Source organism: Capricornis sumatraensis, chromosome 1 (assembly GCF_032405125.1).
Source record: "Capricornis sumatraensis isolate serow.1 chromosome 1, serow.2, whole genome shotgun sequence".
Taxonomy (NCBI): Eukaryota; Metazoa; Chordata; class Mammalia; order Artiodactyla; family Bovidae; genus Capricornis; species Capricornis sumatraensis.
In genome coordinates this window covers 225,420,701-225,437,646 of record NC_091069.1, presented here as the reverse complement: position 1 = coordinate 225,437,646, position 16,946 = coordinate 225,420,701, and the positions used below count along the sequence as shown (strand labels likewise).

Below are 16,946 nucleotides of genomic sequence, written 5' to 3'. Positions count from 1 at the left end.
TAGATAGGCTGAACTTCATATTATTTGCTCTGTTTCCACAGGTGTTGGGAGAGATAGACTTCTAGACTTTACACAGCTACCAAGGAAACAATGCTAGGAAAACCATTAATCAAGATCTGACAGTGCCTATTTGCAATCAGAACACAGAGAACACCCTGGATTATAAAAGCAGGTGAAACCTACCTAAACGACCTAGTCAGGCACAATGCTAGCGTTCTTGATTCTCGTGACCGTGACCCTAGCATCTGCTCATCATCCTGGTGAGCACTTTGAAGGGTAAGTAGCCTACAGCTTAAATTAGCAAGTCCTTCCTTGTTAACCAAAAAATTTGAACACATTACCCAATTTTAAATGTTCTCTTCTTCTGTATCTCATTGTTCAGTGACAAGGTGTTCCGTGTCCATGTTGAAGATGAAAATCACATCAGCTTACTCCATGAGTTGGCCAGCACCAGGCAGGTAAATGCCAATCTATGCTTATAGATTTCCTATAACAATATTTTTAAAATCTTAGATTATTTTTTAAAATCTTAAGGTTGCATTGTGATTCCGTTAAGGGGAAAATGACATGAAATATTAACTACTGCACTTTTGTAGCAAGAAATAAAAACTTGAAAAACATTTAGTGCCACCATGCCTTCTTTGTCTGCCTAAATTCAATTGCCATAAGCCCTACAGTATTATAAATCTAGGGTAACTTTTTAAAGAGCTGCCTGAGCATGACAACTGGATGAGTCAAAATTGTTGCAAAGGTCAAAGAACATCTAATGTATAGCAACTTCCCTTCTAAGTCAAAAGAGAAAAATGATCAACTTGGATATTACAGAAAAACTGGGCTTTGGTCCAACTTGAAAGTCATTTCCACATCCCATGTATCATCTGTTCTCTTTGATTTTCTTTCATTCCAAATCAAACAGCTTGAGTTTTCACGACCTTGACTCAGGCCCTCTTAATGATAGGACTTGAAGGGGGTAAAAATGATAAAAAGTCATGAGTGATTTTTATTTTACTATTAAGAAACCAAAATCTCTAGGCTACTTTATTTTTTAAAAATTTACTGTATTATGGGATTAAAACTGACATTTTAAATTATATATATATATATATATATATATAAGTGTATGTGTGTATATGTATATTAGTGTATGTATATATATATGTATTAGTGTATATATGTGTGTATGTGTATATATATATATTAGTGGCAGGGAGCTATTGTAGACCATTAATAGTTTACTTGATCCAATGCTGTCTTTTCATTAATATAAAAATCAAAACATTCTACCAGCTCCTACATATCTATCTATCCATCCATTATCTTTTTATAGTTATCATTTTAGCTTTTAAAATGTGGAGGGGGAAAAAAAGGTAGAGAGTGTCATAAACTGAAACATTCAGAAGGTTAGATATGAAGGAGAATTTAAAGTCATCTATTGCATGCTTTTGAACTGTGGTGTTGGAGAAGATTCTTGAGAGTCCCTTGGACTGCAAGGAGATCCAACCAGTCCATTCTAAAGGAGATCATCCCTGGGTGTTCTTTGGAAGGAATGATACTTAGCTGAAACTCCAGTACTTTGGCCACCTCATGCAAAGAGTTGACTCATTGCAAAAGACTCTCATGCTGGGAGGGATTGGGGGCAGGTGGAAAAGGGGACAACGGAGGATGAGATGGCTGGATGGCATCACCAACTCGATGGACATGAGTTTGAGTGAACTCCGGGAGATGGTGAGGGACAGGGAGGCCTGGCGTGCTGCGATTCCTGGGGTCACAAGGAGTCGGACATGACTGAGCAACTGAACTGAACTGAACTGACTGACTGCAGGCTTCCACTTAAATTTGAACTTCTTTGGTAGAAACAGCATCTCTTGTTGCTAGCCCTAAAAAAACCTGTTTGAGTACTTTCAAGGATAGTAGGAATACTTCTTTTTCAAAGTAGCATTTGCCTTACAAACCATTCAAACCGTTACACCGAAATGAAAACTACCTTAACCGTGACCCATTGGACCTAGCTAAGTCAAACACTGTCTCACTTCTGAGATTTATCAATACTCTTTCTGTCTATATTTCTTTTTTTTTTTTAATGTAGCTCTCAGAATGGACAATGGACCTCCAGGTGTACTCTGATTAATACATAGTGTAGGGCCACTGTCTGCTTCATTTGTAATGCAGACACTTACTAATGGGGTATAAGATTCTTTTTACAGCTTGAACAGTTAGAAGGCTCTTAGCTTATAGTAAACCTAATTCCAATCAAAGCTATCAGGGTATTTTTTTCTCACATGAATCACCCTCTCACATGAAGCAAGGTATTCTTCCTTCTATACTTGCCTAATTGATGTTTTAACCTAAATGCACCATTTTATTATATATTTAGTCAGTTAAAAATTATCTTTATTGCATACTGAGACAGTTTTAAAAATGAATTTACTCAGGGAAATAATTTGCCCTAACCACATCACCATCAAGCTTGATAAACCTGTCTTCTTGACTTTTACCTTTGTCATGGATAGAGTAAAAATATTAAGTAAAGGGTCAGTATAGAATTAGAGGTATCTCCTATGAGTCATTCTTTTAATATCTATTTATCAAGTCTGCAGTATGCCAGATGCAGTGTTAAGTAAGCACTGAAAGTGACTGATAAATCAACGCATCTCAGATGAGTTTTCTCTCCTATCCATGTTACTGTGGTGTTACCTACAGCTAACACTGTGCTTTCCAGCTTATAAAGAAGAATGTAAATGTAGAGACTTGGTCAAACATTTTGCTAAGATACAGATTCAGCACTCTGGCAAGCTAGTGTTTTCTTTCAATCATCACATGAAGTTAATTGGGCTTGACTTACTCTTGCTGTACACTGTGCTGGCTCCCAAAGTTCACCGGCTCCCTTTTCTGAGCATTCACAACCCATCTGCTTCCAGTTAACTTTGCTAGTATCCATGCCAGGCCCTGGGAGATTCTACTTCTGAGATTCACCTGTCTCCTTGTTCATGAAATCCAAGACATGCCCCCTCCACTATTCAGCGATCCCATCAAGCTCTGATTCCTCTAAGATTGCGGAGAAGTGTTCAGTCACATCCTCTGCCTTTTTAGTTACCTAAAATTCAGCATTTTCTAGTAGTCAAGAGCAGAGAATCTGGACTCAGATTTCCTGTGTTCGATTCCTGACTCTACCACTCGCTAGCTGGACCTTGGATGCCTCTCTGGGTCTCAACCACCTCAAGTGCCAAATAAGGAGACTAAGAGCATCTACCTTACAGAATTTTGTGAGATTTAAAAGAACTAATATAAGTAAAGCACTTGGAAAGAATTTATATAGTAAAAACTATGTATTTGTTATTATAAGCACCATGAGATCCAGTATTCTGAATGTAATTTACATGACCAGTATAACCCCTTATCTCCTTATCTACCCTGGGCCTCAAAGTTCTCTTTCCAAAGAAGGTATTTCTGCTAAAATCTTAACATGTGAAAAATTATTTACTTAGAGTAATTTCATCTCAGTAGAAGTAGGAAAAAATAAGAGATAGTGTAACTCCTTAGAAAAGACAAAAGCCACACAAGTTAAATAAATTTACTTAATTTTTCAGCTGCAAACATTATGGTTTAGCTCCAAGCCATGAGACAGCATGTTTCTTCTTTATTCATTCTATTTTCAATATGATTGAAAAAAAAGGTTTTACTCTTCTTAGTAATCTTGCAAGTATAGCATATTCTGGACTGTAGCCTTCCTGATAAGATCATTACAAGGGCATCTAGTCTTTGTATTCATCCTTGCCGATGTGTCCTTCCTCCCAGCTTTTGAACGTGTCCTTTTAAAAGCTGAATGCATTGAAGAGACCTGTGACCACACTGGACTTTAGTAGCCTCCTTCTTTTCATATTTAATTGTATAATAAAGGTTTTATTTTACCTCCTTGTTTCTTTATTAGAGGCATTCACCACAAAACCTATCCCTTTCTCTCTATACTTTCCTGAACTCTGTTTCTCTAGCTTCAGGTACACAGTCAGAGTAACATGGTTACAGTCTTCTAATGTTCTATCACTCCTATTATACTTGTAAGTTCCTCCCCACTGTCTGGAACTAGACCTAGAGTAGAAGTTATCGCCTCTTCCAACAAGAAAGGAAAATTCCATCAAAATAAATGAAGAGTTAATCCTATGCTGAATTTACAGTCAAACACAATGTGAAGAAATAAATATGTGTAAATATGTGAAGAATAGAAATTCTCCAACATAATTACTAACTTGTTTGCATGTCCTTCTTATTCCCAAAAGAATTTAAGGTGAATACACTAATTTATCTTGCTTTTGCGCTGGTTTTGTATCACATTTTAGGACAGACTCTTTGGTTATTAGCCAGATGGATGGTTTAGTTGACATTCTCACAGTGCTATCACTTAAAGTTATTCCTTTATCTTCCAACAAATATTCTTTATGGTTCTTTGTTACTCAGATATGCAGGTTTATAAATTTATAACCTCAGTCTGTGTATCTGTGTGTGTGTACATGCTCAGTTGCTCAGCCATGTCTGTTTGTGGCCCCACAGACTGCAGCCCACCAGACCACTCTGTCCACGGAATTTTTTAGGCAAGATTACTGGAACGGGTTTCCATTTCCCACTCCAGGGGATCTTCCCAACCCAGGGATCGAACCTGTGTCTTTTATGTCTCCTGTATTGGCAGGTGAATTCTTTACCACTAGTGGCAACTCCTTAACTTATAATTCAATTCCCCACAGCTCAAATCATATATTTTGGTCTACCTCCATATTATAAACATAGATCTCACTCACAAAGTGTTGGTAATTATTGAAATTTATATGTATCTCTTTGTGCTAATGTTTGTAACCATACTTAATGCATTAAAAACCTTTTTGGGGCTATGATCTTCCTGATTTTTGACTCCATGTCTCTTAAGAAGCATTGGTTAGTAAGCCCAGGTTAGTAAGTCTCCATCATATTTATAGGACTCCATAGTGTTGGATGTCAGTATGTTTGCTGACCAATTTTCTCCTTATCAAACTGAAGGTTTTAAGGGACCTCAGGTTAGGTCAGCAAGTCCTTTGTCAAACATGTTTATGAGATTTCTCTATCCCATTTGTAATATATATATATATATATTTATTTATATAATATATATATAATATATAATATTTATTTATTTATACATTTATATAATATATATAATATATAATATATATTTATTCATATATTTATATATGTGTGTGTGTGTGTGTGTATCAGTTAAGTTCAGTTCAGTCACTCACTTGTGTCCAACTCTTTGCGACCCCATGAATTGCAGCATGCCAGGCCTCCCTGTCCATTCCCAACTCCCAGAGTTCACTCAGACTCACGTCCATCAAGTTGGTGATGCCATCCAGCCATCTCATCCTCTGTTGTCCCCTTCTCCTCCTGCCCCCAATCCCTCCTAGCATCAGAGTCTGTTCCAATGAGTCAACTCTTCACATCAGGTGGCCAAAGTACTGGAGTTTCAGCTTTAGCATCATTCCTTTCAAAGAACACCCAGGACCGATCTCCTTCAGAATGGACTGGTTGGATCTCCTTGCAGTCCAAGGGACTCTCAAGAATCTTCTCCAACACCACAGTTCAAAAGCATCAATTCTTCAGCGCTCAGCTTTCTTCACAGTCCAACCCTCACATCCATACTATATATATACACACACCAATATTTGGCAGAGCCAAGACAGAGGGACAAGAGGTTAAAAGATTAGGGAAGGCAACTTTCAATTTAATATCAAAAAGGAAACTATCTATAAGGCAATTAAGGTGTTCTGAAGTACTACTAGATATATTCAAGATTGTATTAGAACCATCACCAAGGATGTTGTGCTACTCTAGGTGGAAAGCTAATGTCTTAACATAGGTTCTTCCAGACCAGATCCTTAGACAAAGATTCAGTGGCAGATTTCACTTGGAAAGTATAGGGAGCCTGGGTAGAGAAGTGAGGAGTGATGCAGAGAAGGGAGGGCAGCCAACAGAAGGGACACTACAAAGTCGGCTAGCATAGAGGATGACTAGAGCTTCATCCTACAGAGAAACTCTAGGAAAGGGTGCAAACCACACACTTCAAAATTATCGCACCTGAGAAGTGAGAGAATTGGAATATTTAGACACCTACTTTCTAGGGTCATTGATTAAGCAACTCTCTGGAAAGTGCTTCTTTGGCAGCTTCTGCCTGCTGTGAGCTGTTAGGCCTTTTCCAGTTCTGGGAGAACTTTCAAGCTCAGATATGTAGATCTTGGCAGTGAGGAGTCTCCTGAGCAACACTGAAAGATCCCAGTGTTGTGTGAGAAGGGCACTGTCTAATTGCCTACATGTTCTTGGAGAACTTCATGTTCTTTACCAATTCTAAACCTCTGTGTCTGTAATAAGACAGACACATCTCCCTTCCCACCATGGAATGATGGATATTTATGAAGAACACACACTCATGGTTAACTTTTGGGTATTGTTATTTATTTTATTTTGGCTGTATTGGGTCTTCATTGCCACATGGGCTTTCTCTAGTTGCAGTTAGTCGGGGCTACTCTCTAGTTGCAGTGCACGAGTTTCTTATTGCAGTGGCTTCTCTTGTTGAAGAGCACGGTCTCTAGGGCACATGCGCTTCAGTAATTGTGGCTCATGAGCTCAGTAGTTGAGGTTCCTGGGTTCTAGAGCACAGGCTCAGTAGTTGTGGTACATGAGCTTAGTTGCCCTGGGGCATGGGGGACCTTTGAGGATCAGGGATCGAACCCCCTGTTTCCTGAATTGGCAGGCAGATTCTTATTCTCCAGAGAAGCCCCAGAGTTAACTTCTAAAAACTTCCCCTATAATGTGCTTGTCTTGATGGCCCTTCTTTCTACAGTGCTGGCTAACTAGAATTCATCACCAGCTCTTGCTTTCTCTATCTTTATCATGATAAGCTTTTATCCTTCCTTCACTATCTTTTAAACTCTCATCTTTATCTTCTCATCACATTCTGTAGCCAATCCTTATCAAATTAGCAATACTCTCTCTTTTCAGCAACTTAATGACAACCACACTCACTTTCTTTCTTCTGAAATCCCTCCTGTGTAATCCTAATGTCCCATCTCCCACTGTGCTGACATTCCCTATGACCCTGACTCATGATTCAGCATCCTCTAGACATCTGCAGTAGCTGGAAAATTACCAGGACAGGAGATAGGCAACTGGGTTCTCCACAGGCATATCTAAAATTGAGTCATCTTAATATCTTACATCATCAGTTTCTATTTAACAACCTCTAAGTCTGCCCAAACTCCCAAGTTCCAAAGGAACAATCCTAAATATCACCACCTGCCACATCTCTAGCCTGAGATTAGCTCATAAATATCCGAACAGGTACTAGGGAGACAAAGAGCAGAGAATGATCCAATGTCAGGGTCACCTTAGGCTTCTAGGTCTTTATTCAGCTCAAGGAAAGAACAGAAAATCAGAGACCTGTTAGAGGCAGGATGTCCTTGGTTAATATTTTCCCAAGATAAAAAGGAGACTTGAAACCACAAATCCACAAAGAAAAACATCAGAATAATCAAATATGTCATCCTACCTTTGTGCATAATTGCCTCTAAAATCTCCCCATGTTTGATTTGCTTATGAGTGTGTTCCTAGTCTCAGGTGCACAGCCTAGCACGTAGTTGTTTTTATTGTTGTTTTTCAGTCACTCATTCATGTCTGACTCTTTGCGACCCCATAGACAGCAGCACATCAGACTTTCCTGTCCTTCACTACCTCCCAGAGTTTGCCCAAACTCATGTCCATTGGGTCAGTGACACCATCCAACCATCTCATTCTCTGTCGTCCCCTTCTCCCCCTGCCTTCAATCTTTCCCAGCATCAGGCTCTTTTCCAATGAGTCAGTTCTTTGCATCAGGTGGCCAAAGTATTGGAGCTTCAGCTTCACCATCAGTCCTTCCAATGAATATTCAAGACTGATTTCCTTTAGGATAGACAGGTTGGATCTCCTTGCAGTCCAAGGGACTCTCAAGAGTCTTATGCAACACCACAGTTCGAAAGACTCAGTTCTTTGGTGCTCAGCCTTCTTTATACTGTTCATGGGGTTCTCAAGGCAAGAATACTGAAATGGTTTGCCATTCCCTTCTCCAGTCAGATTGCTGGAGAAATATCAATAACCTCATATATGCAGATGACACCACACTTGTGGCAGAAAGTGAAGAACTAAAGAGTCTCTTGATGAAAGTGAAAGAGGAGAGTGAAAAAGTTGGCTTAAAGCTCAACATTCAGAAAACTAAGATCATGGCATCTTGTCCCATCACTTCATGGCAAATAAATGGGGAAACAATGGAAACAGTGGCTGACTTTATTTGGGGGGGGGGGCTCTAAAATCACTGCAGATGGTGACAGCAGCCATGAAATTAAAAGACACTTGCTCCTTGGAAGGAAAGTTATGACCAACCAAGACAGAATATTAAAAAGCAGAGACATTACTTGCCAACAAAGGTTCATCTAGTCAAGGAAAGGCTATGGTTTCTCCAGTAGTCAAGTAAGGATGTGAGGGTTGGACTATAAAGAAAGCTGAGCACCAAAGAACTGATTCTTTTGAACTGTGGTGTTGGAGAACAGTCTTGAGAGTCCCTTGGACTGTAAGGAGATCCAACCGGTCCATCCTAAAGGAAATCAGTCCTGAATATTCATTGGAAGGACTGATGGTGAAGCTGAAACTCCAATACTTTGGCCACCTGATGCAAAGAGCTGACTCATTGGAAAACACCCTGATGCTAGGAAAGATTGAAGGCGAGAGGAGAAGGGGATGACAGAGGATGAGATGGTTGGATGGCATCATTGACTCAATGGACATGAGTTTGAGTAAACTCCAGGAGTTGGTGATGGACAGGGAGGCCTGGCGTGCTGCAGTCCATGGGGTCTTCTATGGAGTCGGACATGACTGAGCCACTGAACTGAACTGAACTGAACTTTATGGTCCAACTCTCATGTCCATATATGACTACTGGAAAAACCATAGCTTTGACTATACGGACCTTTGTGTAATGTCTCTGCTTTTTATTATGCTGTCTAAGTTGGTCATAGCTTTTCTTCCAAGGAGCAAGCATCTTTTAATTTCATGGCTGCTGTTACCATCCACAGCACTTTTGGAGCCCAAGAAAATAAAATCTGTCACATAGTAGGTCCTCAGTGATTGTTGACAAATAATTGAACAAATGAAAATGTCACACACTATTGGATTCTTGAGACTATCTTGTTTCTGTCCATGGTGCCAAGATGACCCCTGTGGAAAGTTACAATTTTCCTCCCTGATGGATCCTCCATAGGTCAGGGATGCTCTGGTTCCCACATTAGTGTGATCTGTGTGGCACTGAATTCCAAGAGAAACTCATAAAAAGAATTCATCAAAAAGTAAAAAGGAAAGCTCCATTTCTCTCTATTAAATTTTGGGCTCCAAGTAATTCAGCATCATTCATTTATCACATATATCCATTACCATAAACACTGCAATCACCAATAAGCAATTGCTCTAGAAAATCAGTAAAAAGAAGAGAGCAGTTATAGAATACTGCAATTAACTACCATTATGGGAGATAATCATATGATCTTCATGCTTGTTGAGAATTAATGCTATGTATGTATGTGTGTGTAAACACTTTTATTGACATCCAACTACTTGGTCCCAACTTTTGTCCACTCAAATAAAGGAGTTAGATATTTATAAGAGATTTCATGGATAATTTGATTCATAATAATTCACTGGGGTAGTGTGCTTGCTAGTGATGATTCACCCATTGAATTATTGGTGTCCAATACAATATGTCTTATTCCTTATTCAGATGGACTTCTGGAAACCAGATTCAGTCACACAAATCAAACCTCACAGTACAGTGGACTTCCGTGTTAAAGCAGAAGATACTGTCGCTGTGGAAGACTTTCTGGGGCAGAACGGACTACGATATGAGTAAGCTTATGTTTTATGGTTGTGAAAATTCTCTGTCATGTATGCTCTCATCCCAGGAAGATAACAATAAGACCAAGACAATGGCCTCCTCAGGGCCCCACACAAAGGTCACAGCAAAGCTGGCCCTGAATTTCAAGTCTTATGACATTAGGCCTGGGAGACTTCGTGTTGAGTTATTGCTCTAATAAAAACAGGCTTGGCTCTAGAATCCCAAATTTTTAGCCAGATATTTGACCTGATCCTAGTTTACAATGTTCTCCTAAGTGAAGGCAGTTGTCCATCTGTTGATCCAACAAATAGATAGTGGGCGCCAATCTATCATATAATAAATGCTGGAAAAAAAGATAGGACTCACTCCCTTCAGAGGAAAATGAACAAAGGATTGTAATACCTTTAATAGATGTCAAGAAGAGTGAAGAGCTAGAGATATAGGGGAATAGATAAAGTTGAAGGATCACAGGGGGCCATACTAGGGAAGGAGCCCTCAGCTGAGAATTAAAAGACTGATGAGTTAGCCAGACAAGACAAGGAAAAAAAATGACACTCTAGGCAGAGAACAGACTTGATGCTTAGATTTAGAACTTCCCTCCATCTTCATTTGAGGGAAGGTGGAAATAACTAAACTAAATGACTAAAGTAGAAAAATTCAACTTTAGTCTTTAGTCTAAAGCAGAGTTTTTCCTCCAAAGAGTGGGTCAGCAAGGAGCAAAGAGACAGTCTCCAGCTCCAGTCCTGAACCACCAAATATTTATCCAGCAATCCCCAACCACAAACACAAGTCTCCATTACATTTTGAGAAACTGACCTAAAAAATTTTAACAGAAATTTCTATTATTTTTTACATCTTAAAAATATAGACTAGTATTTATGCCAGTAAAGATATCAAAATTATCATCTATAAAATCTTCACCTCCGTCAGGAGAAGTGGTGAAGCATAATGCAACAAGCAAATGCTTTGGGAAAAAAATACACAAGACTGAAATCCTGAGTCTGCAACTTCCTGGCTTTGTGACATTGGATAATTTGCTTAATCTTTCTGAGCTTCAATTTCTTTGTCTTTATAAAGAAAGGATCCTTAGAATCATATTTTCATGAAGTGAAGATAAATATAATACCACTTTCAAAGGGCTGTTGTGAAGATGAAACTAAACAATATATAAATAAATTTCAACTGACATTGTTATCGCTGTGAGTGCTGTTATTTTACTATTTGTACTACTGTATAAAAAGGGACATTATACATCTTTTAAAGGTCAACAGAAACTGTTTTGTTTAATCCTATTATCATACTTCACACAGCTTAGCTATCTGCTTCGGCCTGAGGGAAGTGTCAAAATGTGACCATTAAGAATTGACTATCTTTTTAAAACAAAGATTATAACACAGTAAGTTTTGAAATGTGATTGAGATTCATGTCTGTGAAATTTTGCTCTTTTCATTACAATAGGAAGGACTTCTAAAATTCTAGCTTTTGGGAGCCTTCAATAATATTCAAAAAGATGACAGTTTCTTTAAAAGTCTTCAAGAAAATCAAAAGGAAGATCAGCGACCATAAGCTAACCCTAGTGGCTTGAATTGATGTCCTTATTCTACTCAGATCACAAAGTGGTAGAACAGCTTCTAATCAGGTATCAGTCTCTTTTTAACAGGCAGAAAATTCATGCACTTTTATACCAGGTAAACTTTTGGGGAACTGTGTATGAATGCTGTCTCATGTAGAACACAGGATATTCCCTGAGGACTAAGATCTTGTTAATTTTTGCTTAGCACATTAGTGGCTTATAATTTTCTAAATATTAAGTAATAATAAGTCCCTAGAAATCCTGTAGAAGCACACCAGCATTATCTTTGCCAGGGCTGCAAGCAGTCCCTGGGCATCCCATTATTACCTTGTGTGGTAGCTAATGTGTATTTAGATGGTTTCCTGCCAGCAAGAATTTGTAGTTTTTCCATATAATGGGCTTCCCTGGTGACTTAAACAGTAAAGAATCTGCCTGCAATGCAGGAGACCCAGGTTCAATCCCTGGGTTGAGAAGATCCTCTGTAGAAGGGAATGGCAACCCACTCCAGCATTCTAGCCTGGAGAATCCCATGGACAGAGGAGCCTGGCCAGCTACAGTCCATGGGGTCGCAGAGTCGGGCACAATTGAGCAACTAACACTTTCACTTTCTATGTAACAGAAACCATTTACTACACACGTTTCACCAAAACAGCTTTTCAGATTTTTCAGTGATTCCAGCTCTCTTCACCAAGATTTGCATCAGTTGGTAGTTTTAATCAGATTCTGAATTACCATGGGAAAAAATTCAAAATGTGTGCACCAAGAAAAATAACTATATTTTTAAATGCTTATGTTGTACCCTAGGTACACAAAGACTAAGAATTAGATGGTGTAAATCTCACATTTATGGTTCTGAACGCTGACAGAACATTTTGGTGGGTCTGTGTCCTACCCAATCCGGGAAGAGACTGATTGTTGCTCTCTATCTGTAACATGTTTCTGCATATTGCAAATCTGAATAGTAAAGTGTCCTTGGATAACAATGTGTACACAGTAATATTCTTCAGTGGCAATGGCTGTGTAGTCTGGGAAGTGACCAAATACTCCATTTTCAGGAATCTAAAAGGGGGAGAAAACTGTCATGTCTCTCCTTCTCAGACATTGTGTTTCTTGCTTTGTTGGGAGTCTGTTATCTAATTTGTATGCATACTTGAAAAAAAAGAAGTTGGATAGCACTACAAAAGAAACATACAGAAGTATAAAATAGTGTACATGCCTCTGTACTTTGGAGCTGTAATGCAGTCCCTGTTACATTAAGAGGCATTGTTTTAATCTCCTGGAATAGAAGCTCATTATTTAGTAATAATATTTTGTAATATAGCTAAAGTAGTGCTTTATCCTAAATTTAATAAAATCAAATAATCATAGGGCTGGAAGGGTTCATTTAAGGTCAATCCTCTACCTTCAGGCAAAAGTCAGCACCACATTTCAACCTCATCCTGAAAATCTCTTGTAAGTTACTAGAGGACACTTTTACTCTTGGGTGTCATCTTAAATCTAATTGGTTTTATTATGCTTCTTTGTTTTGATTATTGATGAAAATGTTTAATATTTAACATAATAATAACTCTAACAGAATGTCTCCTTTTAGTACCAAACAAAACATCAACCTCCTAGTAGTCACTTATTCTCCCAACTAATTTGAATCTGAAGATTGGATGAAAAAGTAAAGATATTGCAACATGCTGTGAAAACCCTACTTCCTACTCCATTTAGAGCTGGTTCGTGGTAGGTCAGAAATCACCATGGTTATGGTCTTAGATACAAATATCTATTGAATGTCCTGAGGCTGGGAGCAATTAATTTATGATTTCTTTTCTCTGGGCACCCATTAAGAAGCCATGTGACCTAGATGATTATTTTACTTGTTCACTGAAAATGGAAAATCTTGATAAAGGGAAAGTGGATGTCATTGACCATTTCCTCTTGTATTTTTAGTTTTGCCATTCTGTTAGAGAAGCTTATACTTACCAGGCAGGATTTGTTCTTTCAAATTGATGATCTTGGAATATAGCTGTTTTCTTAAAGGTTTCTTCCTACTCATTTTTAGTTTTCTTTTTTTTTCCCTGTATGAGTTACATTTTTTTTTTTTTTACTTTATTTTACTTTACAATACTGTATTGGTTTTGCTATACATTGACATGAATCCGCCACGGGTGTACATGAGTTCCCAATCCTGAACCCCCCTCCCACCTCCCACCCCATATCATCTCTCTGGATCATCCCCGTGCACCAGCCCCAAGCATCCTGTATCCTGCATCGAACATAGACTGGCGATTTATTTCTTACATGATAGTATATATGTTTCAGTGCCATTCTCCCAAATCATCCCACCCTCTCCCTCTCCCTCTGAGTCCAAAAGTCCGTTCTATATATCTGTGTCTCTTTTGCTGTCTCACATATAGGGTCATCATTACCATCTTTCTAAATTCCATATATATGTGTTAGTATACTGTATTGGTGTTTTTCTTTCTGGCTTACTTCACTCTGTATAACCAGCTCCAGTTTCATCCATCTCATTAGAACTGATTAAAATGTATTCTTTTTAATGGCTGAGTAATACTCCATTGTGTATATGTACCACAGCTTTCTTATCCATTCGTCTGCTGATGGACATCTAGGTTGTTTCCATGTCCTGGCTATTATAAACAGTGCTGCAATGAACATTGGGGTACACGTGTCTCTTTCAATTCTGGTTTCCTCGGTGTGTATGCCCAGCAGTGGGATTGCTGGGTCATAGGGCAGTTCTATTTGCAATTTTTTAAGGAATCTCCACACTGTTCTCCATAATGGGTGTACTAGTTTGCATTCCCACCAACAGTGTAAGAGGGTTCCCTTTTCTCCACACCCTCTCCAGCATTTATTGCTTGCAGACTTTTGGATCGCAGCCATTCTGACTGGTGTGAAATGGTACCTCATTGTGGTCTTGATTTGCACTCCACCAGAAAATTACTAGAGCTAATCAATGAATATAGTAAAGTTGCAGGATATAAAATCAACAAACAGAAATCCCTTGCATTCCTATACACTAATAATGAGAAAGTAGAAAAAGAAATTAAGGAAACAATTACATTCACCATTGCAACGAAAAGAATAGAATACTTAGGAATATATCTACCTAAAGAAACTAAAGACCTATATATAGAAAACTATAAAACAGTGATGAAAGAAATCAAAGAGGACACTAATAGATGGAGAAATATACCATGTTCATGGATCAGAAGAATCAATATAGTGAAAATGAGTATACTACCCAAAGCAATCTACAGATTCAATGCAATCCCTATCAAACTACCAGTGGTATTTTTCACAGAACTAGAACAAATAATTTCAAGATTTGTATGGAAATACAAAAAACCTCAAAGAGCCAAAGCAATCTTGAGAAAGAAGAATGGAACTGGAGGAATCAACTTGCCTGACTTCAGGCTCTACTAAAAACCCACAGTCATCAAGACAGTATGGTACTGGCACAAAGACAGAAATATAGATCAATGGAACAAAATAGAAAGCCCAGAGATAAATCCACACACCTATGGACACCTTATCTTTGACAAAGGAGGCAAGAACCTACAATGGATTAAAGACAATCTCTTTAACAAGTGGTGCTGGGAAAACTGGTCAACCACTTTTAAAAGAATGAAACTAGATCACTTTCTAACACCACACACAAAAATAAACTCAAAATGGATTAAAGATCTAAACGTAAGACCAGAAACTATAAAACTCCTAGAGGAGAACATAGGCAAAACACCCTGTGACATAAATCACAGCAGGATCCTCTATGATCCACCTCCCAGAATACTGGAAATAAAAGCAAAAATAAACAAATGGGATCTAATTAAAATTAAAAGCTTCTGCACAACAAAGGAAACTATAAGCAAGGTGAAAAGATGGCCTTCTGAATGGGAGAAAATAATAGCAAATGAAGCAACTGACAAACAACTAATCTCAAAAATATACAAGCAACTTATGCAGCTCAATTCCAGAAAAATAAACAACCCAATCAAAAAATGGGCCAAAGAACTAAATAGACATTTCTCCAAAGAAGACATACAGATGATTTTTAGTTTTCAAGGTTTTTGTTTTGCTTGCTTTGGCTTTGCTTGGTTTTAGTTTTTAGTTACCTTTGAAAATCATTTTCCTAAACCATCTCTATTCTAGACACTTGCTTTCCTGGAGGTTATGAAGATGGTGAAATGAAAAAGTGAAAGTGTTAGTCACTCAGTCATGTCTGACTCTGTGACCCCATGGACTGTAACTTGCCAGGCTCCTCTTTCCATGGAATTCTCCAGGCAAGAACACTGGAGTGGGTAGCCATTCCCTTCTCCAGGGGATCTTCCCAACCCAGGGATCAAACCTGGGTCTCCTGCATTGCAGGCAGATTCTTTATGGTATGAGTCACCAGGGAAGCCCATAACTGGCAACTTTACTATAGTTTAACTTTTTTTCATAAACCTTGAAAAAGTCTATATAAATGACCAATACCTATGAATTTGAGTCAGGTCGTTGCATTTTAGAACCAAAAAGGACACTGAATACCAGCTAACCAAATACTCCATTATAAAAATTATGAAAGTAAGGCCCAGAGATTAAGTGACTTTGCTGAAACCAATCTACATATGAGGCAAAACCATGACCCTGATCTTTTGATTTCTAACTCTAGATTCTTTCTAATTCTACCTTACTTTCTAACAATCCAACTGGGTGCTATAATTAACTTAACTAATTATAACACTTATTATAGTCATTGTTCCTAACCATAGCAGGCAGAATGACTGCCCTCCCCTCCTAAAAAAAAGACTACATTCCAATCTCTAGAACATCTGAATGTGTTATGTTAATGGCAAAGAAAAGTTAAGAATGTAGATGGAATTAGGTTGCTATGGAATTAAGGCTGCTAAGCAGCTGAACTTAAAATAGGTAGATTATTCTAAATAAATGGGATTCCCAGCTGGCATTGTAGTAAAGAATTCACCTGCCAATGCAGGAGACACAGGTTCGATCCCTGGGTGGGGAAGATCCCTTAGAACACGAAGTGGCAACCTACTCCAGTCAGTATTCTTGCCTGGAAAATCCCATGGAGAGAGGAGCTTGGTAGGCTACAGTCCTGGTAGCCTACAGACTCCTGGTAGGCTAGGAGTCGCAAGAGTCAGGCAAGACTGAGCAACTGAGCACAGCACAGAGCGCAGCATTCTGGATGAGCCCAAAGTAATCACAGGGTCCTTACAAGAGGAAGAGAGAGGCAGAAGAGGAGGTCACAGTGATGAAACATGAGAAGGTCTTGAGCTGCTGTTTCTGGCTTTGAAGATGAAGCAGGGCAAACAGCCAAGGAATGTAGGCAGCTTCTAGAAGCTATGAAGGGCAAGGAATCAGATTCTCCCCTGGAGCTTCCAGAAAAGAGCATATTTCTGTGGACACATTGATTTTTACCCCAGCGAG

At 38.6% G+C, this 16,946-nt stretch overlaps 1 protein-coding gene across 1 annotated transcript in view; it reads left to right on the top strand.

The window, feature by feature from the left end:
* Nucleotides 1–205: 205 nt before the first annotated feature.
* Nucleotides 206–16,946, top strand: part of CPB1 (carboxypeptidase B1) — a 39,229-nt gene continuing 22,488 nt past the window's right edge. The window contains exons 1-3 of the mRNA XM_068972352.1: nucleotides 206–276; nucleotides 383–458; nucleotides 9,821–9,945. Of these exons, the coding sequence (XP_068828453.1) occupies nucleotides 206–276; nucleotides 383–458; nucleotides 9,821–9,945 (272 nt within the window). The remainder of the gene's footprint in view (nucleotides 277–382; nucleotides 459–9,820; nucleotides 9,946–16,946) is intronic.